Raw genomic sequence first — 27,340 nt, forward strand, 5'->3', positions numbered from 1 at the left:
TAAGTCAATACTTAGGCCCATTTGGACCTATGATAATAAACTGTGGAGTACTACTAGAAAATCTAACATAGAGATTCCAGAATAAAGTGTTGCGAGTCATTCAGCGCGATATCCCCATAGAACCCATAGAGAGTGTGATTCGGAGTGCTAATGCGAAGTACTTTGAAGGACTATTAGTGCATCCCAGTGCGCTCGCCAAGCAGTTAAATGTGCGCGGTGACGGTGAAGTACCATACGAACTGATTAATAGACACATAGAGTGAGATTTAATTATCTTTAGAATAAGCTAGAATAGTTTTTAGAACAAGTTAGGATATACTTTAAAACAAGTTAGAATATTATTTGGAATAAGATTTAGATTATAAGTTGTAGTAGATCACTTACATATTATAATACTTATTGCCCACGGGTAGATTATTGATGTTCTAAGAGATTAAAAAAAAATTGTATAAAATGTTCTTTCTTTAAAGTAGGATATGTTTCCAAAAACTAAGATTGTAGCTTATATAACACATATCCTATATATAAATATTTATGAGTAAATGAAGTATCTAGTATTTTCAAATTGCCACTGCTTAAGTTAGCTCGCGTTTCATTCATTATTTTTTTATCCGGAATTTTAGCAGCTAGTTTGGCTGGAATCATATTTGACCTCATTTTAATACCACTCACCTCTCACCCTTTGATACACTCGGTCGATATCCTGGCCGATTACATTCAAATTTAGTGGTAATATTTTTACTAAAATAGGACCTTAAAAATACCTTAAAAACCTTCAAGTGAATCAAACTTCAATGTTTCTTGTTCAGTTTTAATGCTGTGGCTTTACTATATGATCAACGAGCTGTTATTTTGATGAGATATACCCACATAAAAGACATCGAGTCGTATCTATCTGTACATTTACTTTTTCAAGGTCAACTATGCCTAGAATATAATGATTTTGATATAGGATTGAATACAATTTATAAAATAAAAATTAAAATTGAATGGATACGCCGCTCGATGGAATGTCCACATATGTCTGTTCCAATTAAAAGTGTTATAATAGCTTTTTTGACCATATTCATAAATTGATCATTTATCCATTACTGCCTACCATTTATATTCAAAATATGAACAGTACAAGAACAAATAAACTATAAACAACAAAATTTTTAACATTACAACGCAGACTTTCTACCAGGATCAAATCCAAAATGGCTTCGTTGAATTCTATCTCTTGATTGCTTGTAAATGGCAACGCCGTATAATCAGGCGGAAACTGCCGAAGTTTACCGAACATCAATTGGAATTCTGTAGAAATAGTTACTACTATGCATCGTGGCACTTGGAAATGCCTAAGTAGTAGCGCGAAAAAGGAAAAGGAAAAATAATCTTAATAGAATGTTTCTATGTTACTTTAATAAGATGTACAAAAATATAACGATTTTATAATCAAATGAACAAAAAACAAGCTAAAAATCAAAATTTGCAAACAGTCTTCAGTTATAATGATAATAAATAAATATAAATATGTAGATCGCCACTATATTAATACTATGTAGACTGGTATGAGCAAATCGTATATTTGAACAAGAATCAAGACAAAACTATACATTAAAAACAATTAATATTAAAAATTAGCTAAAATCGGTAAATAATCAAAACGATGGAATGAATTCATGCAAAACTTCCAATCAGTCGTTCAGTAATTATTCGATAATTGAATTCATTCGACGTTTTCTCATACTAAGTACTCGTAAAATAATACTCGCCAATACATTGAGGAAAATAAATTAATTTACAGTACCTTTCAATACTGATCAATTTAACTGTACATGCAACTAGTTTTTGCATAAAACATTAAATAACAGTTAATTCATTAATAATTTACTGCAGTAACAATATAACTTTAAATGGTAATCGGTCATGCACAAACTTTGTTTGCCGTAGAGGTTTAATCGGCTTATGCTTCCAGTAATAGAATCTGATACATTCTTAACGAATCTAACAGTAGCCTGAAATATATTTAACAACATATAGAAAGAATAGTAACATTACTTTAATAGGTTATTACCTCGAAAATCGCGTTACTCGGTATTGTACCAAAAACAATAGTAAAATCTTTCAAATCTTCACTGTTTTTTATATGTTCTCCTTCGTGATACAGCAAACGAGCGGTTTGAATGTTATCTAATTTTAACGGAGCGCATTCGGCATAACCTTTCAATAAACCATTTATGTGGGAAACCGTAAAAGTAGCTGCTTCTATTACTTGAGTATTGTTGATTGGGACCTCAACACTTTGTTGACATGTACACCAATGACTAGTTATGGCAGCGTCTTCGCAGGTTCTATTCGCAGGAATTTCACTAAATAAACTATATCCCCTGGCGGGGGCTATCGGTTTTTTTATTCTATTTAAACTATTAAGGTCCAAGAAATTCTTCAGAGTCTCATGTAAATCGAAGGGAGTAGTCAATTTTCTGCTGTTTTTTCTCAGCGTGGTCACAGCTATTGGATATTGGTACTTGATCCAGTCCGGAAGCACAATAAAAACAAACGGCAATCGTTCTTCCAGTTGGCCCTGATACGTTTTTCGAATGTCGCCCCATCTGATGCCGTGATCGCTCATAAATATTAATATGGTGTTGTCCAAGTCGCCATTCTCCTTTAATTGTTTTAGGAAATTGTAATATCGCCAGTCGCCTAAATATACAATCAGCAAAAAAAATTAATATATATAAGGTTGGGGAAAAAGTAATTTTGGTTTTACAGTCGCATACATATCTTTACTGTTATTTATTTATATCAGTATCAATTCTTTAACGCGTTTGAAAGGTTACAGTCCACAAAACATATTAGATTTAAAGGTAGTGCCATTCGTTTACCCAATTAAAGATTATTAGGTTTTGAAAATTGAGAATAAACATATTCCATGGGCCATTATTATCATAGATTTATTTTTTATTGCGGGTGTGTCGATAATTAATTTTCGGTTTCACTTTTCGCTAAAGACTTACAATGGATATGTTTGTTAACCTGATGTTGCTATAAAACTGATTTCTCTAATGGAAGTTGCCGTGAATTGGCAACTTCAATATTAAAAAGGCTTCTGGAATTCATAATATTTCACCTGGATTAGTTAAAGAACTGATACGAAATGCAATCATAATGTTGACTTACATATTTATTTAATGACTGTCTGAGACTGAAGCATTTTCCGGAATGTTTTAAGATAGCACAAATAATTATGATTAAGAAATCTGACAAATCGACATAAAATGTTTAGTATTACAGGCCTATTTCGCTGCTACCTGCGATCTCAAAATTATTTCAGAAACTGCTATTAAATTAACTTAAAGCTTAAACTTTATAAAAATACTAGATTTCCAATTTGGAATTCTAAATCACCACTTAACAATCGACAATTGTACAAAGCAACAGCGGTTATTAAAAAGGTACCCGAAGAAAAATAATACTGCTCTGAAATATTCCTGGACTTCTCACAAGCTTTTGATCGGATACGGTGGATGAGGAAACAATTCTAAGCCCAATTCATGGATTTCATAGATTGAAAATTATTTCATGCGCATCCCAAAATACAGACGCCATAAGCTTGCCAGCCGACTGTTGCGTTTTCCCACGCTTTGGAGAGGGTTCATCGTGTGCAGTCCACTCGGATGATTGTCGATTGGATATCGGGGTGAAATGATGGAGCCATGTTTCATCCATTCTCATATATCGATGCAAAAACTCGGGTTTATTACGCTTGATCATCTTCAAACACTGCTACGAATCATCAACTCACCGTTGTTTTTGGTCAAAAGCGAGCTCGGCACCCACTTTGCACAGATCTTTCTCATACCCAAATATTCGTGAATGATATGATGTACACGTTCAGTTGATATCTTTAGAGTGTCTGCTATTTCATTCAATTTCAATTTACGGTCATTCAAAATCATTTTGTGGATTTTTTAAATGTTTTCGTCGGTAACAATCTCTTTTGGGCGTCCACTGCGTTTACCGTCTTCGGTGCTCATTTCACCACGTCTAAACTTAGAATACCAATCCTTATTTGTCCAAGTTTTTGCTCCAACTGTATTTTTCCCTTCAAAAAGCAATTTTTTATCAATACGTAAAATCCCTTTTTATCCATTTTTTTCACAATAACAAAAGTTGCTTCACTCAAAATGCTATAATTCACAAACTAATGATCCGACAGCTGTCAAATTTATACACGCACTTTTTGAGGGTTGGGGCTAACTAAAAACATATGGATTTAATTCTAGTAGCGCCATCTATATGTCAGGCCGGGGATTTTTCAATTGACCTGTTATCTTCATTAGTTGGAAGGTTCGCAGTCAAAACTTAGGCCCAAAAAAACAGCAGAGCAGTACAGTTGACTTTCTGAGGATTTACTGTTGACGTCTACAGTGTTATGTACTACAGTGCTTTGTGATATTCACTTATGTTATGATCTGCTGGGTTTCCAAATTGATGAGGGTTTCGTCGACAGGATCGGAATCTATTACTTGTCCTTCTTTAGGATATTTTAGCTCGAAACCTCCTTAAGAAATCTCTAAATTCACGGAGGTATCGTTTTATCAAAAAAGTGGTAAAAAGTAATCACTCGAAACGGTGCATATATCGCGGATTAGTGTTTGAAATTTACACAAATACATTCGTTTTGAAAAACATAAAAATACGTCAAAATTAATTTTTCTCCCATCCATTAAGATACACTACCTAGCGAAGGAAAATTGAGGTAATCATGAGTGAGACTGGACTCCCAAAAGAATCCGAAATATGGCTGGGAGTTATTTCGCATCTGACGAACGAATTTTTCGGCATAATTTATCAAAGCTACGTAGTCTTCCCTAGCCCCCATACATAAGTTGCAATTGATATTCTTGTTGTTTCCAATTGCGTCGATAGCAGTCCAATCAAATGGACTGTAATAATAATCAACAGGTTGTTCGCTGAAGCCGTTTTTTTGAAAATTGTATATACCCATCCAGGCGCAGTCTTCTGCGAATGCTGTCGTGTATCTATAAAATAATAACCGTTAAATAATTATTTGGTGTTCCTCAAGATACATGCGAAATTACCCTAAACTACTGAAATTTTGCCACAAAAAGGGGCAGTTGTCAAAATGATCGTTTTTGTTCGGCCAACAACTGTCTTGTAGCTCACTTTCGAACATGCCGGCTAGGACTGGCATTAAATTTAAGAAGGTGTTATCGGCCACTTTATTATAACCCATTAGCTCGATACCATTTAATTCGTTGATGTAATTTGCGGTCCTGGGCATCTGCCTGTAGAAGTTCACTCGAGAAACCGTATCCAATCCAACGATTAATACATCAGGTTTCTTAATGCCGGCTTGGGGAACGGTTTTCTTTGTTTTCAGAGGCACGAAAGCAAAGTAGTCTTCGTATATTTTTGTTTCGCCGCTTGTACAAAGTAATTTCACGAATTCGTCAGTGATGTGTACGGCGCGACCGTCGAAACTGTGACATTCGGCGTCATAAGTTACTTGTTTGTCTTTTTGATTTTTATTAGCAATTTTACGTGTGAATGGCTGATAGCAACAAGCCATTTTTGATATGTCGTAGTAACGGGTGGCAGCAGGTATCCTAAATATGGACGTTAGGTTACTATCAAAGAGTGGTGGGAGTCCGTCGTTACATATAATCTTGGATGGGGTTAATATAAAATCCTTTACCGAGCTATGAAAAGGATCCATGTTTGGTATACTGCAACCTAAAAAGTGATGATAATAATAAGAATAAAATAAAAGTGAATATTAAAATATAATGATCATAAATTTGTCATCTACTGTTGCGAAAATAAGGGTAGAGAGTCTAATATAAAAAAATATCGCTAAATAATGTTCAAATATATACTAATTATGAAATATGAATGGATTTAAATAACAACAACTTTTATTTTACTTCGAAAACTATTTTATTTGACGTAAAGTAGCGACTTGTTCAACGGCGATACAAAACGACATTATATTTACATATATTCTAACATAAACTAAACCCCTATCTCCAGACGTGCCACTCATCACAACATTCAATCTTAACGTAAAGACATGGCCTCGTTCTGTCGATTACACAGTCATTAGAGTAATGTGTAAGTGTAAGTTGCGTGATATAAGATAACGTCTCTCTCCTAAAAAAACGACTAAAGGTATGTGCGTGGTATTTTGGTGACTTATGATTCCAATAGTCTACTGCTGAGAAACTGAGCTGCTACAATCCGCTTTTGGTGGCCGTTCACTTTAAACTGTAAGAATATGGGAAGGAGATGGAGGAAAAAATCAGAGGGTAACGTAATGTAACCTAAGATTTGTTTTGATACACTTTAAATTGCTGTTTAATATTTGTTATCAGTCTGATGATGAATATAAGAGATATGAGTCAGAGACAGATTGAGTCTCTAATCAGTTATCTCAAACGGGAACGAGATAATGGGGGCCCCCTCTTGCCAGTAAAACCTGTTAGAGAGGTAAGTATTGATACTATTAAATATTAAGTTGTTTCGGTTTTTATTGGAAATAGTTTTAGCGTGTTGTAGCGAGCATTAGTAGACCACTCCTATATCTACTCTATATTGCTGATATCCTAACAACAAAAGAAACAGCACTTGGAACATTTGCCGACGACTTGGTCATCTTCCATATTCTTATGATTTGGCACCATCAAATCTGCATCTGTTCCCAAGCTTTAAGAAATTTTACTTCTGGGAAGAGCTTCATATCCAATGTGTAATCTAGTGTGAAACGTACAAAAGTTAAGAGAGCCGTAGGTAGATATTTTTAAAACCTTCCAGACTGTCACAACCGGGAGTCATGAATACTGATGTTGCAAAAACGTTGGATCAAGTGTGTTGAAGTCAAGGGAGATCGTGTAGAAAATAAAAGCATTTTTAACAATCAATGAAAATATCAATCGTTCATTTTCAGGTGGAGAACATTTCACATTACCGCCGTATATATTTTTTATTACTCTTAATAGTTCCACAATCTGCCCAGAGGGTAATAAGTATTTGTTATGTTTATATTACATCTACATGGCATGTAGAAAATCGCTTCATTAAGTGATCACCTGTATAAAATACTATTTTAATTAATTAGTATTATTTTAAATCTTATTCTACGGTTTATATATGTCCAATAATCAGATCGGATGGTGTTAGACGTTTTAGTCTACGCAGTTCACTGCCACTTCGCATATTTAGCTGATTAGCGAGTACATTGAGATGTACTGACACTCTTTCGAAATACTTTACATAAACACGTTGAATTACCCTCATTATTGGTTCTAGAGGCATATCGCATTGTATTACGAATTTCATTTGAAACATAGTACCGAGGATCGACAATGGCACGCAACACTTTATTTTGGAACCGATGTATGATGGATATGTTAGACTTACTAGCGGTTCCCCATTGTTGGATGCATATGACCAAAGAGGCTTGAGTATTGATTGATACAATAATATCTTGTTATCTATGATAACTTGAATTTGCGACCGATAAGCCAATACATTTGGTAGAGATTACGTCCAAATTGTTTCGGTTTGGCGAGTATGTGCTTTTCCAAATTAGACATCGATATAGGTACATACAAAAATATTTTATATCTACTGCTTGCGAGAGTTGACAATTATTAACATGGTTTTCTACGGAGAGTAAAAGTTATATGACTGGATTTTATTATAAAAATATATTAAAAATATGGTATAAGGCCATAAGTTTCTAAAATTTTTTGATGGATTTTGGCAGCAGACAAATAAAACAACAAAAGTAATGAATGTCGAAAATTGAATTTTGATCCTTCCACGGATAACGGCAAATGGACAACTATTACTTTATCTAGAGAAATGTAACCTAATCCATTGTAATTTACAGGTTCTTCTTTGAATATATAATTAATCCAGTGAAGCAGTAAACATACGTCATCAAGATGTTTAATATATTGTCTACCGAAATTTATAAATTAATTTTAGAATCAGACAATATTTTTCATTTTTTTCCAGTTAAAAGAGATACAATGCTATACGTTTGAACACGTAAACCTTTGGTTGTTAAATATCTGCAAAATTCTTCAAAATATTAGTTACAACAACTACAGGTTATAAACCGGGAAACGTTATTTTAACGCTTTGCTAGTTTTAGACTATTACATGGCGTTATTGGACCGTTTGAAGAACGAAATCTCCGAAAAACGGCCGCATTTGAAGAAAAAGAAAGTGTTGCTTCACCAAGATAATGCACCGTGTCACAAGTCAGTGAAAACGATGGCAAAAATCCATGAATTGGGCTTCGAATTGTTTCATCATCCACCGTATTCGCCAGATCTGGCCACCAGCGACTATTGCCTGTTCTCAGATCTCAAAATAATGCTCTCTGGGAAGACATTTTCGTCGAATGAAGAGGTGATCGTTGAAATTGAGGCTTATTTTGAAGCAAAGGACAAATCGTACTACAAAAATGGTGACGAAAAGTTGGAGGGTCGCTATAATCAGTGTATCACCCTTGAAGGGAATTATGTTGAATAAAAAAAATAATTTTGCGAAAAAAATGTGTTTTACTATGGTAGGCCGGGAACTTTTCAATTGACCTGTGTGTGAAAATATTTGACAATAATTGTTGGGTAATTACAATAGGATTGATTACCTTTTACATGAGTCATAACAATTACAATACCTGACACGATTTCGCTACCCACAAAATTGATTGCAATTATAGCTTTATATTAGTTACAGTATGTAAGCAGTCGATGCCTTGTTTGTTTATTGTTGTTTCTATCACGCCTTATTTTGGAGGGAGACGCAGTTAGCTTTTTTTTAACAAACCTCCTTTTATCAATATTAGTCGGCCTTATCTTTATTGACAAAATTGTTCATTACATGTTAGCATCTTTGTGATTGACGTTTTATAAGAGTAAGCGTATCGTTTTTCAGGATGAATAGTGAAGAAAACTAGTCGCTGCACGTCCAAAATACACTAAACAAGTTTTGTTACGTGTGTGAACAGAGCATTTTAAAGTCTCAAGGAAAAAATTACCCGAGAAAATATATTTTGGAGGTATTATATATCAAGATAAGATGTGGACCCCACAACTATTTTGTACATCATGCTATGGCACTCTCCTGTCTTTGCTGAATGAAAATAAAACTTTTATTGCCTTTGTAATGTTGATAATATAGCGTGAAACTAGCTATCACCACACACATTGTTATTTTTGAATTACTGTCAATTCAATATCGAAATCAACATTTCATAGTGAAGACATACTTCCCGATCATCTATCTCCCAATGAGAGTCAAACTGAATAGTTAAAAATATTAAACAATGAAAACAATAATGGATCTGGAAGTTCAAAATCAAAATTTAGAGTTTTTTTCCCTTTCATGTGCTCTGAGCCATAGTTACGCCATAAAACTCGACTTTGAATGAGGAAATTTGTGAAAGTAATATATAAAAGGGACGGGATAAAGTGTTTTTTTCCAAAATTAAGTGAAGCGATTTTTTGTAATAAGATAAGTTCTCCTGGGCCCAACTAGTCTATAATATATTACGTTTTGTGCACTTTCCTGTGGTCTGGAACTAAATTTGCGACGCGAGCGAGTTATGTTATTCGCAAATTTCAAATTCCAAAATTAAGCAAAATATACATTAAACCTTTAATATTAAGTAGCAATTTTAAAGGTTTATCAAAAATAATTGAAAGTTTTCAATTCAATTGAAAGAAAAAAATATCAGCCACGAATATAGCCCTCTTGCCGATAAAATTCGTTAAAGAGATAAGTGTAGATACAACAATACTAAGTTGCTGCATTTATTATTGAAAATATTCGTAACATGTTACAGCTGCATTGAATATTGGTATAGGTACTGTGACTAATCGTAAAGTATTTCAAAAACGAAAAATAATATAATATTAAATTAACCGAAACGAAAGCCTTCTCATGCGAAGCGGGTGACTAATCGAGATCATCTTGATGTTAGTTCAATCAGAGATCAAATTTATGAAAAGTACAAAAACATCGAGTAGTTGCTTGACTTTTCGTATCGGAGATTTTAATCCAATGCTGACAATTACCGAGACAGGGTGATGAGAGTGGCAACAATTAAAGATTATTTATTATAATATAATGAATGTAGCATAACTGTATAACAACTGTGTACATATAGTCTATTCAAAATAGCAGTGAAGATTGATCCGTAATGTTAAAATAAATCATAGTTTATAACATTTTTGTTTCATTATCTAATTTGCATTAAAATGTTGTAATATATAAAAGCTAAAATAAACTAAATTCCAAAGTTAAATTCGTCAACATTGCGACGTATTAACGTCTTAAAATGAGATTACTTGAGTTCACTGCTATTTTGAATAGACTATAGATATGTGTGTAAGTCTTCAGAGAAAACATGAGCGTTTGGTTATAATGTATGAGTAGAGAAGTAATACTAACTGTTTTGTAGATATGACAAAGGCATTAGGGAGAATGCAGTGATTAAATCTAATTTTATTAAGAAATATGTACACACATAGTACTCGTAACAGAAGTTATTAAGAAGAAATACAGTGATATAAAAATGACTTAACACTGCAACGAAGGAAACAACGTAATCTAAACGTAAAAAGTAAATATATTCACTAATGAAAGTAAAATACATTACTCAGATATGAAATTGTTAATTAGCTGGATTAGGTATCGAAGAGATGCCTTACACAACATTAAAAATGTTAACGTACAAACTATTGCTTCTGTATAATTAATGTGAAGTCATTCGATGATATATGATTAGATGTACTGTAATGTTAAAATAAATTATATATGATAACATTATTTTATTTTATTATTTAATTTATTGGAATTTTGTTATGTCAAATCTAAAATGTACTAAAATTCAAAGTTGATGCGGCAAAATTGGCTATAGGTGCTTTAACATTTTTAATATTAAAAATCTTATACCGAATATGACGAATTTATATTTTAAAAATATTATATAATTAAAATAATAATCATATATAAAATAAATATAATATATTAGTACGTGACATATCAAGTATGTGTTTACCTTATGGTATCTATAGAGAAAAAAAAACATGATAAATGTAATTAAAACGAAAAATTCAAGATCAAAACAAGATATAAACATTTGATGTAAAAACAATTAAGTATGTTTATTACCTAATACATACAAGTACCGTTAAGATAATAATATCAAAATAACTAAATATGTTTATTAAAGTAAATCCAATTGAATCGTCCAAGTGTAATTTAACATAAAGATTTTATCTATCTAAAATATAAATATATGCTATCCTCTCCAGTTATGTCTGTAGATATTAATAGATCTCAAAAAAGTATGTCACTTCATCTTGGATATAAATTCAACAAATTAAGCATCTTCATACAGAAATTTGAGAGTAATTTTTAAAAAAAAATTATGAATTTAGTGTTGAACAGCGTTTTTTCAGGTAAAGGTTTGGTTTTTTATACAAAACTTTCGAAGAATATGGTTCATATATTTACAATATGCGCGGACAAGTATACGACAATGGTTCGAATATGAAGGATAGAAATCAGGGTATACAAAAAATAATTTTAAACACTAATTCCCGACCAACATTTGTATCTTGCTATAAACACAGTTCGAACTCAACTCTAAAAACCTGTGTTCAGTATACATTCTTCTCATTTGTTCAAAGGTAACTTTTTTTCAGTATCAACTAATTAGTGGTCTGTTGCGCGAAAATTGCGATGCTCTTTGCGACATTTGGTCTGAAACAAATTTCGATAACTGTACAAGTATTTAAGTACTCCAGTTAAAATCTAGGTAAAAGTGTAAAATCCGACAAGGAAAATGATCCCAAACACGCCAGTAACCAGGCTGGGTAAGACCGGATGTCTTCTGGGATGATATCTAAAGTTGGTCACTCGCCAGTCGGTAGGCTTAATGCTGAGGACCGTGGCTCGGAGCCCACGTTAAACTTTAGGCCCAGTCCAGATAAACCCATAGTTGGTAAAAAGAGACTTTAAAATATATATAAAAAAAAATTAAAAAAGAATTAAAATTTAAAGTATATTTTCTTTGCACTTATTACCCTTTCATGTGTTAAAAATCAAGATTTAATTATTAAATTAATTATTTAATTATTAAATTTTTTTTTATTTCTGTTTCGAATCTCGTACATACTGTGGTCAGCATTAATGGCATGATGAATATCTTCCCGGTTCCACCCGGTATACCAATTCCCATCATCAGTTAGTTGCCTTCATTAATGTATCATCATAGACTTTTTTCTGTTCTGTCAACATGGGTACACACGTTAGTATAGTTCTAAAGGAACAAAGATGCGGATGACAAGCGTCGTTATTCAGAATCAAATCGTTTGTACTCTATTTAATAATTCGTTTAAATCTACCGAATATGTAACAAATTAAGATGAAGCGATCAACTCCCTAACTGAATCTTTAAACTCCTTGGATGTGCTTAGCTTACCACGCTACAATTTAAAATTGAGGGTTGACTCGGTAATCATTATGTTTCGAAATCTAAACGAACCAAACCTATGTAATTGAACGAGTTCGGTGATAAATAAACTGATGAACAATGTGATTCGCACGACGATACGCAAACGATTAAAATTTAAAGGTGGAGAAGTTCTCAACCCGAGACTTCTGATGATCACAACCGCATATTATCCCGCTCCTTATCCTTATCCCATTGCGCGTATCCCTTTTATTTTAAATGAACTCAATTATCATAGCGCATACGTATCATAAACTCATAGCAATAACAGTCTTTCTAAGACGTTATTGAAGTCATATTTGTACTTTTATTGATGTTTGTATTCTATAAGTATATTATCCTCTAAGGGTAGTGTCTTGGACAATTGTCGGTAATCTTTCGACTAATCAGTACAGTTCTTTGATTCTGAGTTTGCTCTGCTCTGCTTTTTGTCTAATGTGATGTTGAAAAAATCTGGACAGTGTGATTATTAATAAGATATTATGAAATTATAACAAGCCAAAATAGATTTTAAAATAATTCCAATAAAAATTCAAGTGATAACTCAAGTTATAGTCTAAATCAATAAAATGCTTTTCGTTCTTTCTGCACTTCGGCGTCAAATTGGCCCAATAATTCGGCATAGTACAGCGCCGTGACCATTTTGCCCTTCTCCAGATAGTAGATGTAGATCACACCTTTCAAATCCCAGAAAATGATGGCCATCACCTTCCTGGCCGGTAGGACAGTTTTCGCCTTCTTCAGAGCACGTTCTCCGGGTGAAGTCCACTGTTTCTTGGTCTCTGGTGTGTACCAGTGGATCCATGTATCATCGATGGTCATGAAATGATGCAGAAACTTATTCGAGTGAACAAACGCGGCAACCATCGCGCCGTCAGCTTGCTTATGGCCAAAATTTCATGTAAGATGTTACCCACTCGGTCTTTTGAAGTGCCTACTGTCTCAGCTATCTCGCGCACCTGCGGTGGTTTGGCCGTTTCTGGACACCAGGGCGTGGCGTATCAAAAACCGACGTGCGACAACAATTAAACTCGTTAAACTCATTTTTGACGGTCGCCATCCAAGGAGAAGAGTGTATACAGTATCCAAACGCTCTTTAATATCGCTGTGCGATTTCGCTTCCAAAAACAAGAATCGAATCATCGACCGATATTGCTCTTTTTCAATTTTTTTAATCCCCGGACGGCCTCTTCCACACGAGATCAAAACAAAACTACTAGTCCGATCGGCAGTAATTTCGATAGTAGCCGTATACGAGAGTATACTACACGATAATAAATTTCTCTTGCGATAGTGGTGCCATCGGGCTGTGAGGCTAAATACTTATCGGATCGCCCTACTGTCGATCATTTTAAAAAGCAGTAAATCACTACTTAGTGAACGAATAGTGTAAATGTAATCAACCGTTCACAATATCATCTTACTTCCATGGTGATTTTGAAAATTATCAAATCGAAATTCCTCCCAACAATATCAAAAATGTTAAAATGTTTTACAACCTCCCTCAAGACTCCACTTCACTCAATCAGGAAAACATCTTTGCTAATCCAAGTTATAATATAAATAAATATTTGCCATTAAGTCCTTTTTATGAAAACAAAACCTATTTCGAGATTAACAACCATAACTTCCCAGGAATAAGAGGCACAAGCACTTAAAAGCTGAAGAAAGGCTATAAATATTTAAAATATTCTAAAAAGATAACAAAGCTAATAAACCGAAGCTAAATACTTCAGACCTTAATTATACTGATCATGAACCCTTTTGTCGAGATGTAGGAGAGAAAAGAAGGTTGTAAATTAATATTTATTTATTTATTAATATTTATATATATATATATATATATATATATATATATACTTAAATAATATATACTTAAATGCTGTTAACAATACTACTTTCCGTTATCAATGGTGGTGGACAAGACTGGTCCAAGAAACCCTTTTTTGTACCCCGATTTATTCAGTATATCGGGGTACGATTCTTCCAGCTAGAAACTTCTCACTCCGGTAGAACATGTGCGTTTCGGACTCTTAAGGAATTCTCGCAGCCCCGGTACTTGAAACCCTATTATCCGAAATACTCGACAACGAGTCGATCGAATAACCCTTTCTTGATTGGCATATTATCACCAGACATTCGATAGCATGCGATATTATATTTTGTCCCAAAATATTACGAAAATCAGTTAAATGGTCTAATAAATTAGACCCCTAGACTATACAACAGAAAAAAGATTACAATCTGAAGAAGATACAATTTTCGTAAACTTAAATTTAAACGACTGCGTTAAAAATAAATAATTAAAATTGCGTCGCAACATACTTCAATGATTATTTTCAATCAAGGAAACATATTCTGATCTAGTAAAATTGGGATTAAAACTCAAAGTATATGAATACTCAGCAGACATTTAAATATTAACAATAGCTATTAGAAACAATATTTGGAAGTTTCTGAAACATTAGTGTGGAATGACTAGAGAATATAGAAAAATCTATTACTTAATAACAAAAATGGATTCGAATGACAATGACAATATAACATGGGCCAACATATTAAAGAAAATAATACAAACAAGTTAACTCTACCTAGATTAGGATATAGTCTAGATATGTTAAGTTAGAATAAAGCACAGTTAGAATTCCTAATTAAATATATTAATATAGAAATACTTGTGTGCAACCTTGAGGAAATTAAGAACCATACATAAAGATATTGTCTGAAATAAAAATCACCTCAAAACATTTCAACAACATGAAACTAGTGCATCAGAAATCTGTAGAGAACATATATGAAGCAACCGTCTTGGTGGCGCAGTGGTTGAGGCGACAAGATGATCCTGCTACTATTGAGCGGGTTCGAATCCTGCTGTGGCATGGATGTACCTTATGTGATTGTGATTGTAATTGTAAATGTCTTTATAGGTAACAGTGGAAAATCCGACAAGGAATAACCTTCCCAGTCACGCCAGTAACCAGGCTGGGTAAGACCTGATGTCTTCTGGGATGGTCTTTAAGTTGGTCACTGGCCAGTCGTTAAGCTTAATCTCGAGGACCGGGATTCGGACCCCACGTTGGTAAAAAGCAGACTTTGAAATATAAAAGGACACCATGCACACAGTCTTAAAAACTTCATTTGATTAATCAACGCCATATTAAGAATCAGATTATTTCAGTCAACTAGAACCGTACATAAATAAGTAAACATTGTTTAGTATAAAACAAATAACAATAATGTTTATAAGTTATTTGTAATTTATCAATAATTCCACAAGATATTTAATATGTATTTATTAATAGTGTTAAAGTCCGTGGCGTGATGCAGCCCTCTTAATAGAAATTTTTTTGATTTTTTATTAGTTATCTTTTTTTTGTAGACATTTCAATCTGAATATACGCCATTGTTTTTACTATCTAATTCCCTAACAAATGTTTTAAAGTGCTCAAAATCCAGTACTTATACGAAAGATATAATATAGATACTTTATCCGGTAGAAAAACATTTTATTTCGCAATACCTCTTAGCTCGATATATCAGTCAATATATCGATATCAATATCTCAATTTTTATTACATTCAAGTACGTTTTTCTCACGACCATCAATCATGTATTGTTTGTTTCAGTGTTCATTTTCAATTCTCTTCATTCGAACCAAATCTCTTACCAACCGGTCAATTTCCTGGGGTTTAGAAACAGAAAATAGTCGTAGGATGTTGTATATGGAGAATATGCTGTCTAAAATAGCTATTTGTAGCCTAATATATGGATTCTTGTCATTGCGACTACTCACGTGTGCACCCGAACATTGTTTCATATCAATATCAAACCTGTCGGAAAGTTCTGGATGCTATTTGTCAGTTACCATTTTACCCTTGATTATCAAGATATTCGACTCATTGAGCCCTCCTAGTATCTGGAAAGTAACTCAAATAATTATGATTCTCAAATCAAGGAAAACACCAGAAGATGTCACCTCCTACCGGCCTATAAGTTAGTGGCTGAAAAGATGGCGTATAAAAGCCAACTAAATAAAATCCAGTCCTATAACTTTTACTCTCAGTGGAAAAACATGTCCACCAGTCTATATCAATAATTTTCAACTCCCGCAAGCTGAGGATGCTAAATACCTTGGTATGCACCTAACTTGGAAGAAGTGCATATTCGCCAAATGGAAACAATTTGGACTTAAACTATCCCAAATGTATTGGCTTATCGGGCGCAAATCCAATTTATCATTAAATAACAAGATATTATTGTATAAATCTATACTCAAACCTATTTCGTCATACAGAATCCGAATATGGGGAACCGCTAGCTATCGGTTCTAATATATCCATCATACAACGGTTTCAAAATAAAGTATTGCGTGCTATTAACGATGCTTCTTACTATGTTTCCAATGAAATAATACAACGTAATATTCCTCTAGACCCAATAACGAGTTTAAGTCAACGTGTTTGTGTGATGTACTTCGAGAGAAGTGAGTAAACTAAAATGTCTAACACCATCTAATCTAATCTAATCTGACACATAGATGGCGCTACTAGAATTAAATCCATATGTTTTTTAGTTAGCTCTAACCCGCAAAAGATGCCTCTATAAATTTGACAGCTGTAGAATTATTAGTTTGTAAATTATAGCATTCTGAGTGAAGTAACTTTTGTCATTGTGAAAAAAATGGATAAAAAGGAATCTCGCGTGTTGATAAAATATTGCTTTTTGAATGGAAAAAATACAGTTGAAGCAAAAACTTGGCTTTATGCCGAGATTACGGACACTGCCCCAGGAAAATCAACCATCAAGGATTGGTATGCTAAGTTTAGACGTGGTGAAATGAGCACCGAAGACAGTGGACGCCCAAAAGAGTTTGTTACCGACGAAATTATTTAGAAAATCCACAAAATAATTTTGAATGATCGTAAATTAAAATTGAATGAAAAGAATCTAAAGACATCAACTGAACGTGTACATCATATTATTCACGAATATTTGGGTATGAGAAAGCTCTGTGCTAAGTGGGTGCCGCGTGAGCTCACTTTTGACCAAAAACAATGACGAGTTGATGATTCGGAGCAGTGTTTCAAAATGATGAAGCGTAATAAACCCGAGTTTTTGCATCGATATGTGACAATGGATAAAACATGGCTCCATCATTTCACTCCGAAATTCAATCGACAGTCATCCCAGTGGACTGCACACGATTAACCCGCTCCAAAATGTGGGAAAACGCAATAGTCGGCTGGCAAGGTTATGGCGTTTATATTTTGGGATGCGCATGAAATAATTTTCATTGACTACCTTAAAAAAGAAAGGACCATCAACAGCGATTATTAGATAGCTATAAGAAATATAGAAAAAGAAAATGAAATGCTGCTTCACCAAGACAATGCACTCTGTCACAAGTCAGTGAAAACGATGGCAAAAATCCATGAATTGGGATTTGAATTGCTTCCTCATTCACCATATTCTCCAGATCTGGTCCCCAGCGACTATTTCCTGTTCTCAAATCTCAAAAGAATGCTCACTGGGAAAAAATTTTCGTCGAATGAAAAGGTGATCACCAAAACTGCGGACAATTTTGTAGCAAAGGACAAATAGTACTACAAAATGGTATCGAAAAGTTGAAGGGTCTCTATAATCAGTGTATTACCCTTGAAGGAAATTATGTTGAATAAAAAAACCAATTTTGCCAAAAAAAATTGTTTTGCTATGGAAGGCCGAGGACTTTTCAATTGACCTGTTATATGGGCTTTAGAATAAGCTTTAAAATAAGACTAATTAATTAAAATAGTATTATATCGTATATTATAAATAGTATTGTATCTACATACATCTATATACATCATCTTGTATAGTACGTTGTTCGTTAATCTAGCTAAAAATCGAGAACGACTGGACCAATTTGGATAATTTTGTCCAGGGAAGGTTTAAAAGGTGAATAATTTTGTTTTTTCTTTGATGTCGAGAATCGAATCCGACAATCTACGTGCGCGAGAACTCTCTTAACTTCGGTGATCCTTTGTGATAGTGACATTTCAAATTATGTGCTGTATTTTTTGTGATAGTGATACTTTACTGCTAAGTGCGCGACAACTTTTATCACTTTGATAAATTACAATTTACGATGCCGAGGAGAAGATGAGCTAACTTAGGTCGTCCCGATCAATCAAATGTGCGAAGAGCTACCTCACGTGCTAGCCGCATTGATGACCAGAGAGAGACAGATCAAGAAAATAGTCGTATTGTTATGTCAGAATTGCGTTCTTTAGAGAGTGACAATGAAGTAGGTAGGCTTAGAATGCAACGAGTTCGTGCATATCAAACACAACAATAGCGAGCACGACATATTGAAATTGAGTGATACCGCAGACACAGTACTCCTGTGACCCTGGAACGAGCTGCATTCCTCTATGATGCGGCAATAGATTATTGTGCCGACAAATCGGTAACAATTGGGGAAATGACAATAATTTATAAATATTGCAAGGCGTTAAAATACAGTTGTGAATCTACTGGATTATGTTGTGCTGGTGGCAAAGTAAAATTGCCGCAATTGGTCCCACCACCAAATCCTTTACGTTCTTTAGTTTCTGGGATTGGAAATGAACGGAATGATTGGAAGCACTTCTTGGCCAACATTCAGAAATATAACAGCTGTTTCCAGATGACATCATTTGGCGCTACACATATTATACAGGACAGTTTCATGCCCACTTTCCCACAATTGATCCTAAATTGCATGCAGTAGTTACCAACCACATGATACATGGACCTTGCGGAGTTTTCAACTACAATTCACCCTGTATGGTTGACGGCAAGTGTTCTAACCGATACCCAAAAGACCTGATTGCTGAAACCATAACGGGAAATGATGGTTAACCATTGTATCGTCGGCGATCAGTTTGCAAGCAATGGGCGATCGGTAGTTGTGAAGATAAGAGGACAAAATGTTGATGTAGACAATCGTTGGATCGTGCCATACTCGCCAATATTATCCAAAGCTTTTGAGATTCACATCAATGTAGAATATTGTAACTCTGTGAAGTCGATAAAGTACAAAAATTAATATGTTAACAAAGGTAGCGATATGGCCGTCTTCGCTGTAACCAGTGCAAATGACGAAATGTCACAGTACCAGATGAGTAGCTATGTAAGTAGCAACAAAGCAATTTGGCGTATCTTTTCATTTGCGATCCATGAAAGACACCCTACAGTAGTCCATTTGGCAGTCCATTTTCTTCCGGGACCTTCCGTTTCCTTTAAATCAGTCGACACCATTATGAACCAGGATGACGTAGTCAACTATCCCACGGAGTTTTTAAATTCACTGGAATTGCCTGGATTACCACCTAACAATTTGAAGTTAAAACTTGAAGACTGTGCAATGGAGCAAGACTGGCTGTGAAAAAGACGATGAATAACATCATTGAGGCAACAATCATAAAGGGAAAATACAAAGGAGAGGATGTCTTGATCCCGCGTATACCGATGCTTCCTACGGATTTACCATTCGATTTTAAAAGTCTGGCTTTCGTGATGACCATTAATAAATCTCAAGGCCAGTCGTTGGAAGTTTGCGGAATCAACTTGGGAGTTTCTTGGGAGTTTCTCTGTTTCGCGCATGGAAAATTATAACTCGCGCGTTAGCGCGTCGGAAAACCGTCATCTTTGTTTATTTATGCACCACAAAACAAAACAAAAAATATAGTTAATCAGAAAGCTTTAAATTGATTAACAAACTGTATCATAACTGTGTGTCTTCAAATATCTAATTGAAATCTTATAAATAGCCAGTATTTCAGGAAAACTCTGTTTTTAAGTATGAAACATCATGTGTAATTAATCGAAAATAATAATAAAAATTCATTCATACCGAGCATTTTTTTATTAATTATGGATAATTAGGTCTTTTATTTATCGATTGAGGCAGTACGAAGTCTGTCGGGTTAGCTAGTAACAAATAAGTATTGCCCTCTGGGCAGATTGCTGAAATACTAAAAGTAATAATAAAAAAATCAATTAGCCTACAACCCAAAAATATATGTCCGATCGACACTCACAACTCTCTTTTCTTTGGCGTGCGTTTGTCTGAAGAATACCACTTTTTAAAATTGTTTCTTAGTTTCTGATGGTTTGTGATATATCCATGTTTCGAAACGGATACACTCGTTCGGATTACGGCTGCTGAATATCACCAAAGACCCATTTGAAGAGGTCACGTGTGTTAACAAACTTGTGTTCTCCTATCGCTATTGGAGATTCTTTTCGATAGCTCCTGAAGTGCAACTGCCTTTGGAGCCCTTTTATTTGTTCTGTTAGCACCACTGATTCACAGACTGATAATTTCATTAAAGCAATGTACTTACGACTAATTTATTAAGGTACAAGTACATTAAGGAGATTATCGTGTTTAGGTATTGCTCTCTGTCTCATATAATCGCATCCTGAGAGAATATTATATTTTTCGAGAACCTTACCCTATCAACGGATTTACCAATGTTTCCAGTAAAAAATTATAAACCCTGAGAAGTATATTCCCTGAAATAAATAAAGTTCCGGGTAAGGATCCGGTGGTAAAAATGTCCCAGAAAAGGAATGCTACACAGAGATGTACGTGGTTGTTATTCCATATAGACAGCTTATAGTTATTGTAAAATTATGTTTGAGTATCGCCTGTATCTTCGTCCGCCAGTTTGCCTTTAAAAATCTTCAAAATGGCACTGTTTCTACCCAAATTTTGGTGACTCCATATTCCAATAGCCTACGGCTAAGAAACTGAGTTACTGCAATCCGACTTTCGTAACCGTCCACGCTGAATTGCAAGCTTCTGTCCAAATTCTAGTAGACTACGTTAATTCACAGCAATACAGCACAAAGTTCGCCTTTGCTGGCCGTACACCTTGAACTGGGAAACACGTATCGGGAATCCACGGACTACACCAAGAAACACTTCGAATAAATGCGGAACGATTGCTAATCCAACGTCAACCTGTTTTCTTTTATTAATAATTAATTTGACTCTGGTTAATTGAATTAATTCAGAAAAGAACAGCTTAACTTATATTTTATATGCACTGCGTCATTTATAACATGTGAAAGGGTTTGTAAAATAAAAACTATTAATTTACTTGAAAATATTATGTTATTTAACGGAAAGAAGAGGCGACTTATCGAACAGCGATACTGAGTGTAAAAACAGACCAACCTGTTTCACTTGTTCACCATTCTGATACTTTAAAGAATAGATGGCTGGATAGTATCGATCGTATTACATAACAGATGTTCATGTAAAATGTCATATACAAGCTCAGTTGAGATGCCTACACCCTCAGCCATCTCATGTACTTTAATCTCTAATCATTCAATATCATTCCATAAATTTTATTGACGATCTATGACGTAGCAATATCTTTGCGTAGCCTGGAAGTTCGGCGTCACTTGTGCGGGTACGACTACAACGGAACTCAGTAAACCTATTCTTAACCATTGAAACAAATACTTTCCTTGGTTTCAGTGATATTTTTGCGCTAAATATAATGCTTAGTCAGCATACGAAAATCACTTCCTTTTCATTTTTGTTAAAATTCGACTTCGATTCGAAACTGTCCGCTGCCAATGGCTGTCAAACACAAACAAAATAACAGAGCTTGCACAAAATCTCACAGTATCCTATTAATAGATGGATGCGGAGGGCAGCAGTGATGCATTTAAAGTTACTGCATAGAAAATTTAAAAAGTCACTGGTTTATCAAACTGTTCTCGTATTTTTATTGTATCAAAACTCGCTGCTTTAATAGTATAATTATTTGTAATGCTTTTAAACAGGATAAAGTATTTGGTTACTCTTAGTGTAGAAATTTGTTTTGCCATCTAATACATTTGTGTCTGATATTTGTTTATATAAAGTTTATTTATGACATGATTATTTACAACAAAAAATATTCGAAACATACATACATTAGTACGGAACGATTACGAATTTACGAGTACGATTACGAGTACGAATTTGGATAAGCTCATTTCTAAGATATCGATATTTTAAAAGTGTCAAAAATTAAGTGGCAAACCAGGCATATTTGGAACCGGACAGCACTTGAGATAAGGAGAGTGCAGACGCCAAGAACCAGACGGAGTACTTTGACATTTCATTCCCTTGAAGTACATCCGAAAGTATAAATAAATCAATATATTCCGGGAAAATATTGACCTTGGACACCAGTGGAATGGTGAATTTCAGGTAATTTTTGAGTGTATGTATGTACAATGCATGGTCTTGGTGAAGCAGCACTTTCTTTTTGTTCAAATGCGGCCGTTTTTCGGCGATTTCGTCCTTCAAACGGTCCAATAACGCTATGTAATATGCTGTTGATTGTCCTTCCTTTTTCAAGGTAGTCAACGAAAATTATTCCATGCGCATTCCAAAATGTAGACACCATAACCTTGCCAGCCGACTATTGCGTTTTCCCACGCTTCGGAATGGGTTCACCGTGTGCAGTCCACTCGGATGACTGTCGATTGGACTTCGGAGTGAAATTATGGAGCCATGTTTCATCCTTTGTAACATATCGACGCAAAAACTCGGGTTTATTACGCTTCAGCATGTTCAAACACTGTTCCGAATCATCAACTCGTCGTTGTTTTTGGTCAAAAGTGAGCTCACGCGGCACCCACTTTGCACAGAGCTTTCTCATGATCAAATATTAGTGAATGATATGATGTACACATTCAGTTGATATCTTAGTATCTGCTATTTCATTCAATTTCAATTTACGGGCATTGAAAATAATTTTGTGGCAACCTTTAACAACCTCTTTTGGGAGTCCACTGCGTCCACCGTCTTCGGGGCTCATTTCACCACGTTTAAACTTAGCATATCAATCCTTGATGGTTGATTTTTCTGAGGCAGTGACCAGAAACTCGGCATCAAGCCAAGTTTTGCTTCAACTGTATTTTTCCCTTCAAAAGCAATGTTTTATCAACATGCAAAATTCCTTTTTATCCATTTTTTTCACAATAACAGAAGTTTCTTCACTCAAAATGCTATAATTCACAAGCTACTGATCCGACAACTTTCAAATTTATACACGCATCTTTTGAGGGTTAACTAAAAAAATATGGATTTAATTCTAGTAGCGACATCTATGTGTCAGGCCGGGGACTTTTCGATTGACCTGTTATAGAAGCTAGGCCATTTCTAATTTGTTATTAGTATTTCATTTTAATTTTTCTGCAGAGTGATATTTTCCTCGCATACTACTATATTCGTCTTTAAATAAAAATACTGTTCTTAAAGGATATATTTCTTTTAGCAATGAAAAGAGAGAAAAGCAATAGAAATGTAACGGTCTTTGTATTGAATCACGTAAACACGCATTCATTTCACTTTAAGTACGCCGTAATAATATAGTTGTATATGTTATGCGTTTGTTTAACTATCAATTAAATTACCGCAATGAAATACAGCCTTATTAAAAGGGTATCTTTTCATAGACTGGAAAGTATTGAAATAATACGTCTTCATCTCACGAAAGTTGAAACTGAACTTATATCTGAAATGAATTTGACAAATCATATCGCGCTCGCACACAGCTAAGGGAACCATCGTAAGATGTCTAATGAAATGTAGGTATTTTTAGGGGTACAAGTTCAGCTTGCGAAACTACGGACTGCGAAAATCTTATCCACACAACCGCGATTGTTCATTGTATAATTTTATAAATACTTTTTCACATATTTTACACATAGATAAATTAATAAGTGTCTTCTTATAAACGTAGTGCTTTTTATGAAGTGTTTCGAAATTATATGGTGTGAACTACTTGTCGTTGCTACAATACACTAGAAAATGGAATAAGACCAACGAAGAGAGAAATACTGAAAGTATTAGCATGGTATAGGTCCATAACGAAGTTTTTGCCAGGTACCAAGAGAATGAACTTTCAAAATATCTGACATATAAGAAAAAGTGTTGACATATACTTCGGACTTTTCCCAAAAGACGTGAGAAATCTTTTTTTAGCTTATCATCAAATATCATTTAAAGCAATAAGATATCTAGGTAAAAAATGAGATGGCGGTCAAAGAGTGCTTTCGTCATACATCCTGAACTATTTGTGTGTACAATTCAAGCAATAAGTATTTTTAATGTTTCAATTTCAATCAAGCTTTGTTATTTTTTCCTAGTGTATAAACTAATTTTATCTATAATTATAGTGTTAAGTTATCCAAATTTTGTATTAATTATAAAGCACTCTAAAATTTCGAAGCAATGTTGTTAAATAACATTAATTAGCCGTATATCAGTAATACTGAGAGCAAAAGTTGATATAAAAGTTGCCTGAGTATTATTGAATTACTGTCACAACTCACCGCATGGCAGTAACTACTTTTTTTTTAATAAACTATTATACCTTTAGGTACAAAATTATGGTATTAATGATTATTTTTGAGTATTATCATAGAATAAAGAAACTTTCTTTATTCTATGAGTATTATTCATGTATGTCACTATTGACACTAATTACTGTCACAACTGGCCACTTGGCAGTGTCTAATTTTTTTAAAATTTGTTTTTTGAATAAACTATTATACCTTTAGGTACAAAATTAGTATTAATATGACAAACATACACATTACAATTTAAATAATCTGGGTTCTGTTTTTTATTTCGATATTTCAAAGGTAATGTAAGTTGAAATATTTGTCAGTTCTGTTGCCATGGTAACCATTAATATGTTAACCGTCGTTATGGAAATATAATTACGATTCACGATTTAATCTTAGATTTCCTATGCTCAACACCCAAAAGTGAGTGTTTTAAAGGATTTGAACGATTAAAAGGTTCAATGGAATTAAAAATCAAATAACATCTGACAAACGGCTATATATGTACGAAATTTTTCCTTAATTTTTTCACACGACTAGAATGAAAAATTCTTGTTTTCGAATATGTTAGATTATTAAATGATGGTATTATATTATATCCTTTTATAAAATAAAGGTGAACATACATAATGCCGCTTCCAATTAATTTGTTTTTTTTTCGGAACTAATTTGTATACTTTTTGAAATAGAAATATAAATTAAAAAAGAATTTTTCTCTGATAGCCAATTATATGTCGCGTACTCCCAGTCTGTAAATCATCTGATCCTTCATTAGTTTTGTAATAAATAAAACAATTTTCGGTATAAAACACCCAAAAATAAATGCCGTATCTTACCTTACTGCATCTCCACAACGAAAAATAAAGTATAAAATTAAACAATGTGTTTCCCAATAAATTTCAGTTTGCTGTTGATAATATCAGATTAAGCTTCAGGGAAAAGCAAGCGAATTTATATCTATAGTCTAATAAAAAGTACGATTTCATAAAATTTTGGATATGTGATAACTCCGCTTGTAAAAAAATGTTAACACTCAACTAACAAATGTCAGAAATATGACAACAAACATTTAATTAGGCTATTTCAAATACGTTTTTTATTTTCAGTTAAATTTAAACTATCTAAATATTTTCACTTAATGATATTTACATTTACCTGGTGTCTTAATAAGATATCCTTTCAAACTGTCGAACACAAAAGTTGCTGGTGTTGAATCCAGGTTGTATTTGACCAGATCGAATTTTAGATACCACTTTAGTTGTAATAAATCGCCGAGATATATTGTCGTGGCTAAAAATAAACCGACCACCCAAAAGATCAAAAATTTTGGCGGAAGACGTCCCAAATAGGAAAAATTCTTCAAAACCTGCATGATTCGCGCCTTCTAACTAATTACTGCATCGTACAAATTGTCCCTTGTTATCTCCAATTATATTTCAGAGATATGGAACCATAGTTTTCTTGATGCGCTTAAAATATACTACGTATGTTATCAACTATATATATATATATATATATATATATATACATATGTTATCAACAAAAAACAACTAACATACACCTACTTAAAATTAAAAATCACACGGCTCTTAAAACTCATTTAACATTTATATAGAAAATAGCATAAATTGTCTTTTTACTACTCTATATTTAAAAAACTATAAATACATAAGTATCCAAATATATGTCTGCTTATCAATAAATATATTAAAATTACTGGGTGTTACCACAGATAATTTAAATAGTTATTTATATTTTAAATAAGTATAGGTATATTTATTTCATTTCCATTTCGTCTTATATTGTCCTTTTTTTTACATCATGAAAATGTTAGAAAAATTTTGCCCCCTTCAGTATAGCGTCAGCGAAAAATTATCAAATAAAAATACTAGATAAAATTTCTATAAACACCTTGGGAAATGTTATGTTAAATGTGTATCTTTTGTGAATTGAACTACACACTTTTTCACTTTAGGATAACGAGATAGCTATAACAAAATAAATATCTATTTTTATTCATTATTTCTGTTCACTCCATGCATCTTTTTATTCTATTCCGTTTAATAGTTTGTTTGTAATAATAGCTCACCCTTTTTGTTTTACTATAGAGAGGTATAAGATTTAAATTCTTATTTGTAAGGGCCACCATACAGTCTCTTTAATCTGATGCCAGTGAATCCTGACGAACTATTGTTCAATAATACATTACTGCTCTATCACAAATGCATTACTCAATAATAATTTTGTGTTGAAAAAAACCGTATGTTTATATCTGATCATGAAATGTGCTGAAGTGTGTTTACAAGTGAAATTTACATTAGAATAGCATCCTCTCCCGCGCCAAAAATTTTAAAATTGGGAAACAATTTCATTCCATAACCATAGAAAATGAGATAAAAGCACAAT

General features: G+C 33.7%; 1 protein-coding gene across 1 annotated transcript; it reads right to left on the reverse strand.

Moving 5' to 3' along the window:
* Nucleotides 1-1,384: 1,384 nt before the first annotated feature.
* Nucleotides 1,385-26,418, reverse strand: LOC143202223 (uncharacterized). Its single transcript, XM_076413554.1, has 5 exons — nucleotides 26,090-26,418; nucleotides 5,094-5,748; nucleotides 4,732-5,033; nucleotides 2,060-2,691; nucleotides 1,385-2,000 (listed from the first exon to the last, which is right to left on the reverse strand). Exons 1-5 carry the CDS (start codon nucleotides 26,304-26,306, stop codon nucleotides 1,857-1,859), a joined length of 1,950 nt encoding a protein of 649 aa, XP_076269669.1. The 5' UTR covers nucleotides 26,307-26,418; the 3' UTR covers nucleotides 1,385-1,856.
* Nucleotides 26,419-27,340: the final 922 nt, after the last annotated feature.

The sequence above is a fragment of the Rhynchophorus ferrugineus genome, unplaced genomic scaffold (assembly GCF_030347505.1).
Source record: "Rhynchophorus ferrugineus isolate W39M unplaced genomic scaffold, kcgeb_rfMv2 rfM9, whole genome shotgun sequence".
NCBI lineage: Eukaryota > Metazoa > Arthropoda > Insecta > Coleoptera > Curculionidae > Rhynchophorus > Rhynchophorus ferrugineus.

Coding starts and splice junctions, on each gene's coding strand:
- LOC143202223 (XM_076413554.1), bottom strand. CDS start 26,306: ATGCAGGTTTTGAAGAATTTTTCCTATTTGGGACGTCTTCCGCCAAAA. Junction 5,749..26,089: donor ATATCTTATTAAGACACCAG/GTAAATGTAAAT, acceptor ATCACTTTTTAG/GTTGCAGTATACCAAACATG. Junction 5,034..5,093: donor CAAAATTTCAGTAGTTTAGG/GTAATTTCGCAT, acceptor ATTATTTTATAG/ATACACGACAGCATTCGCAG.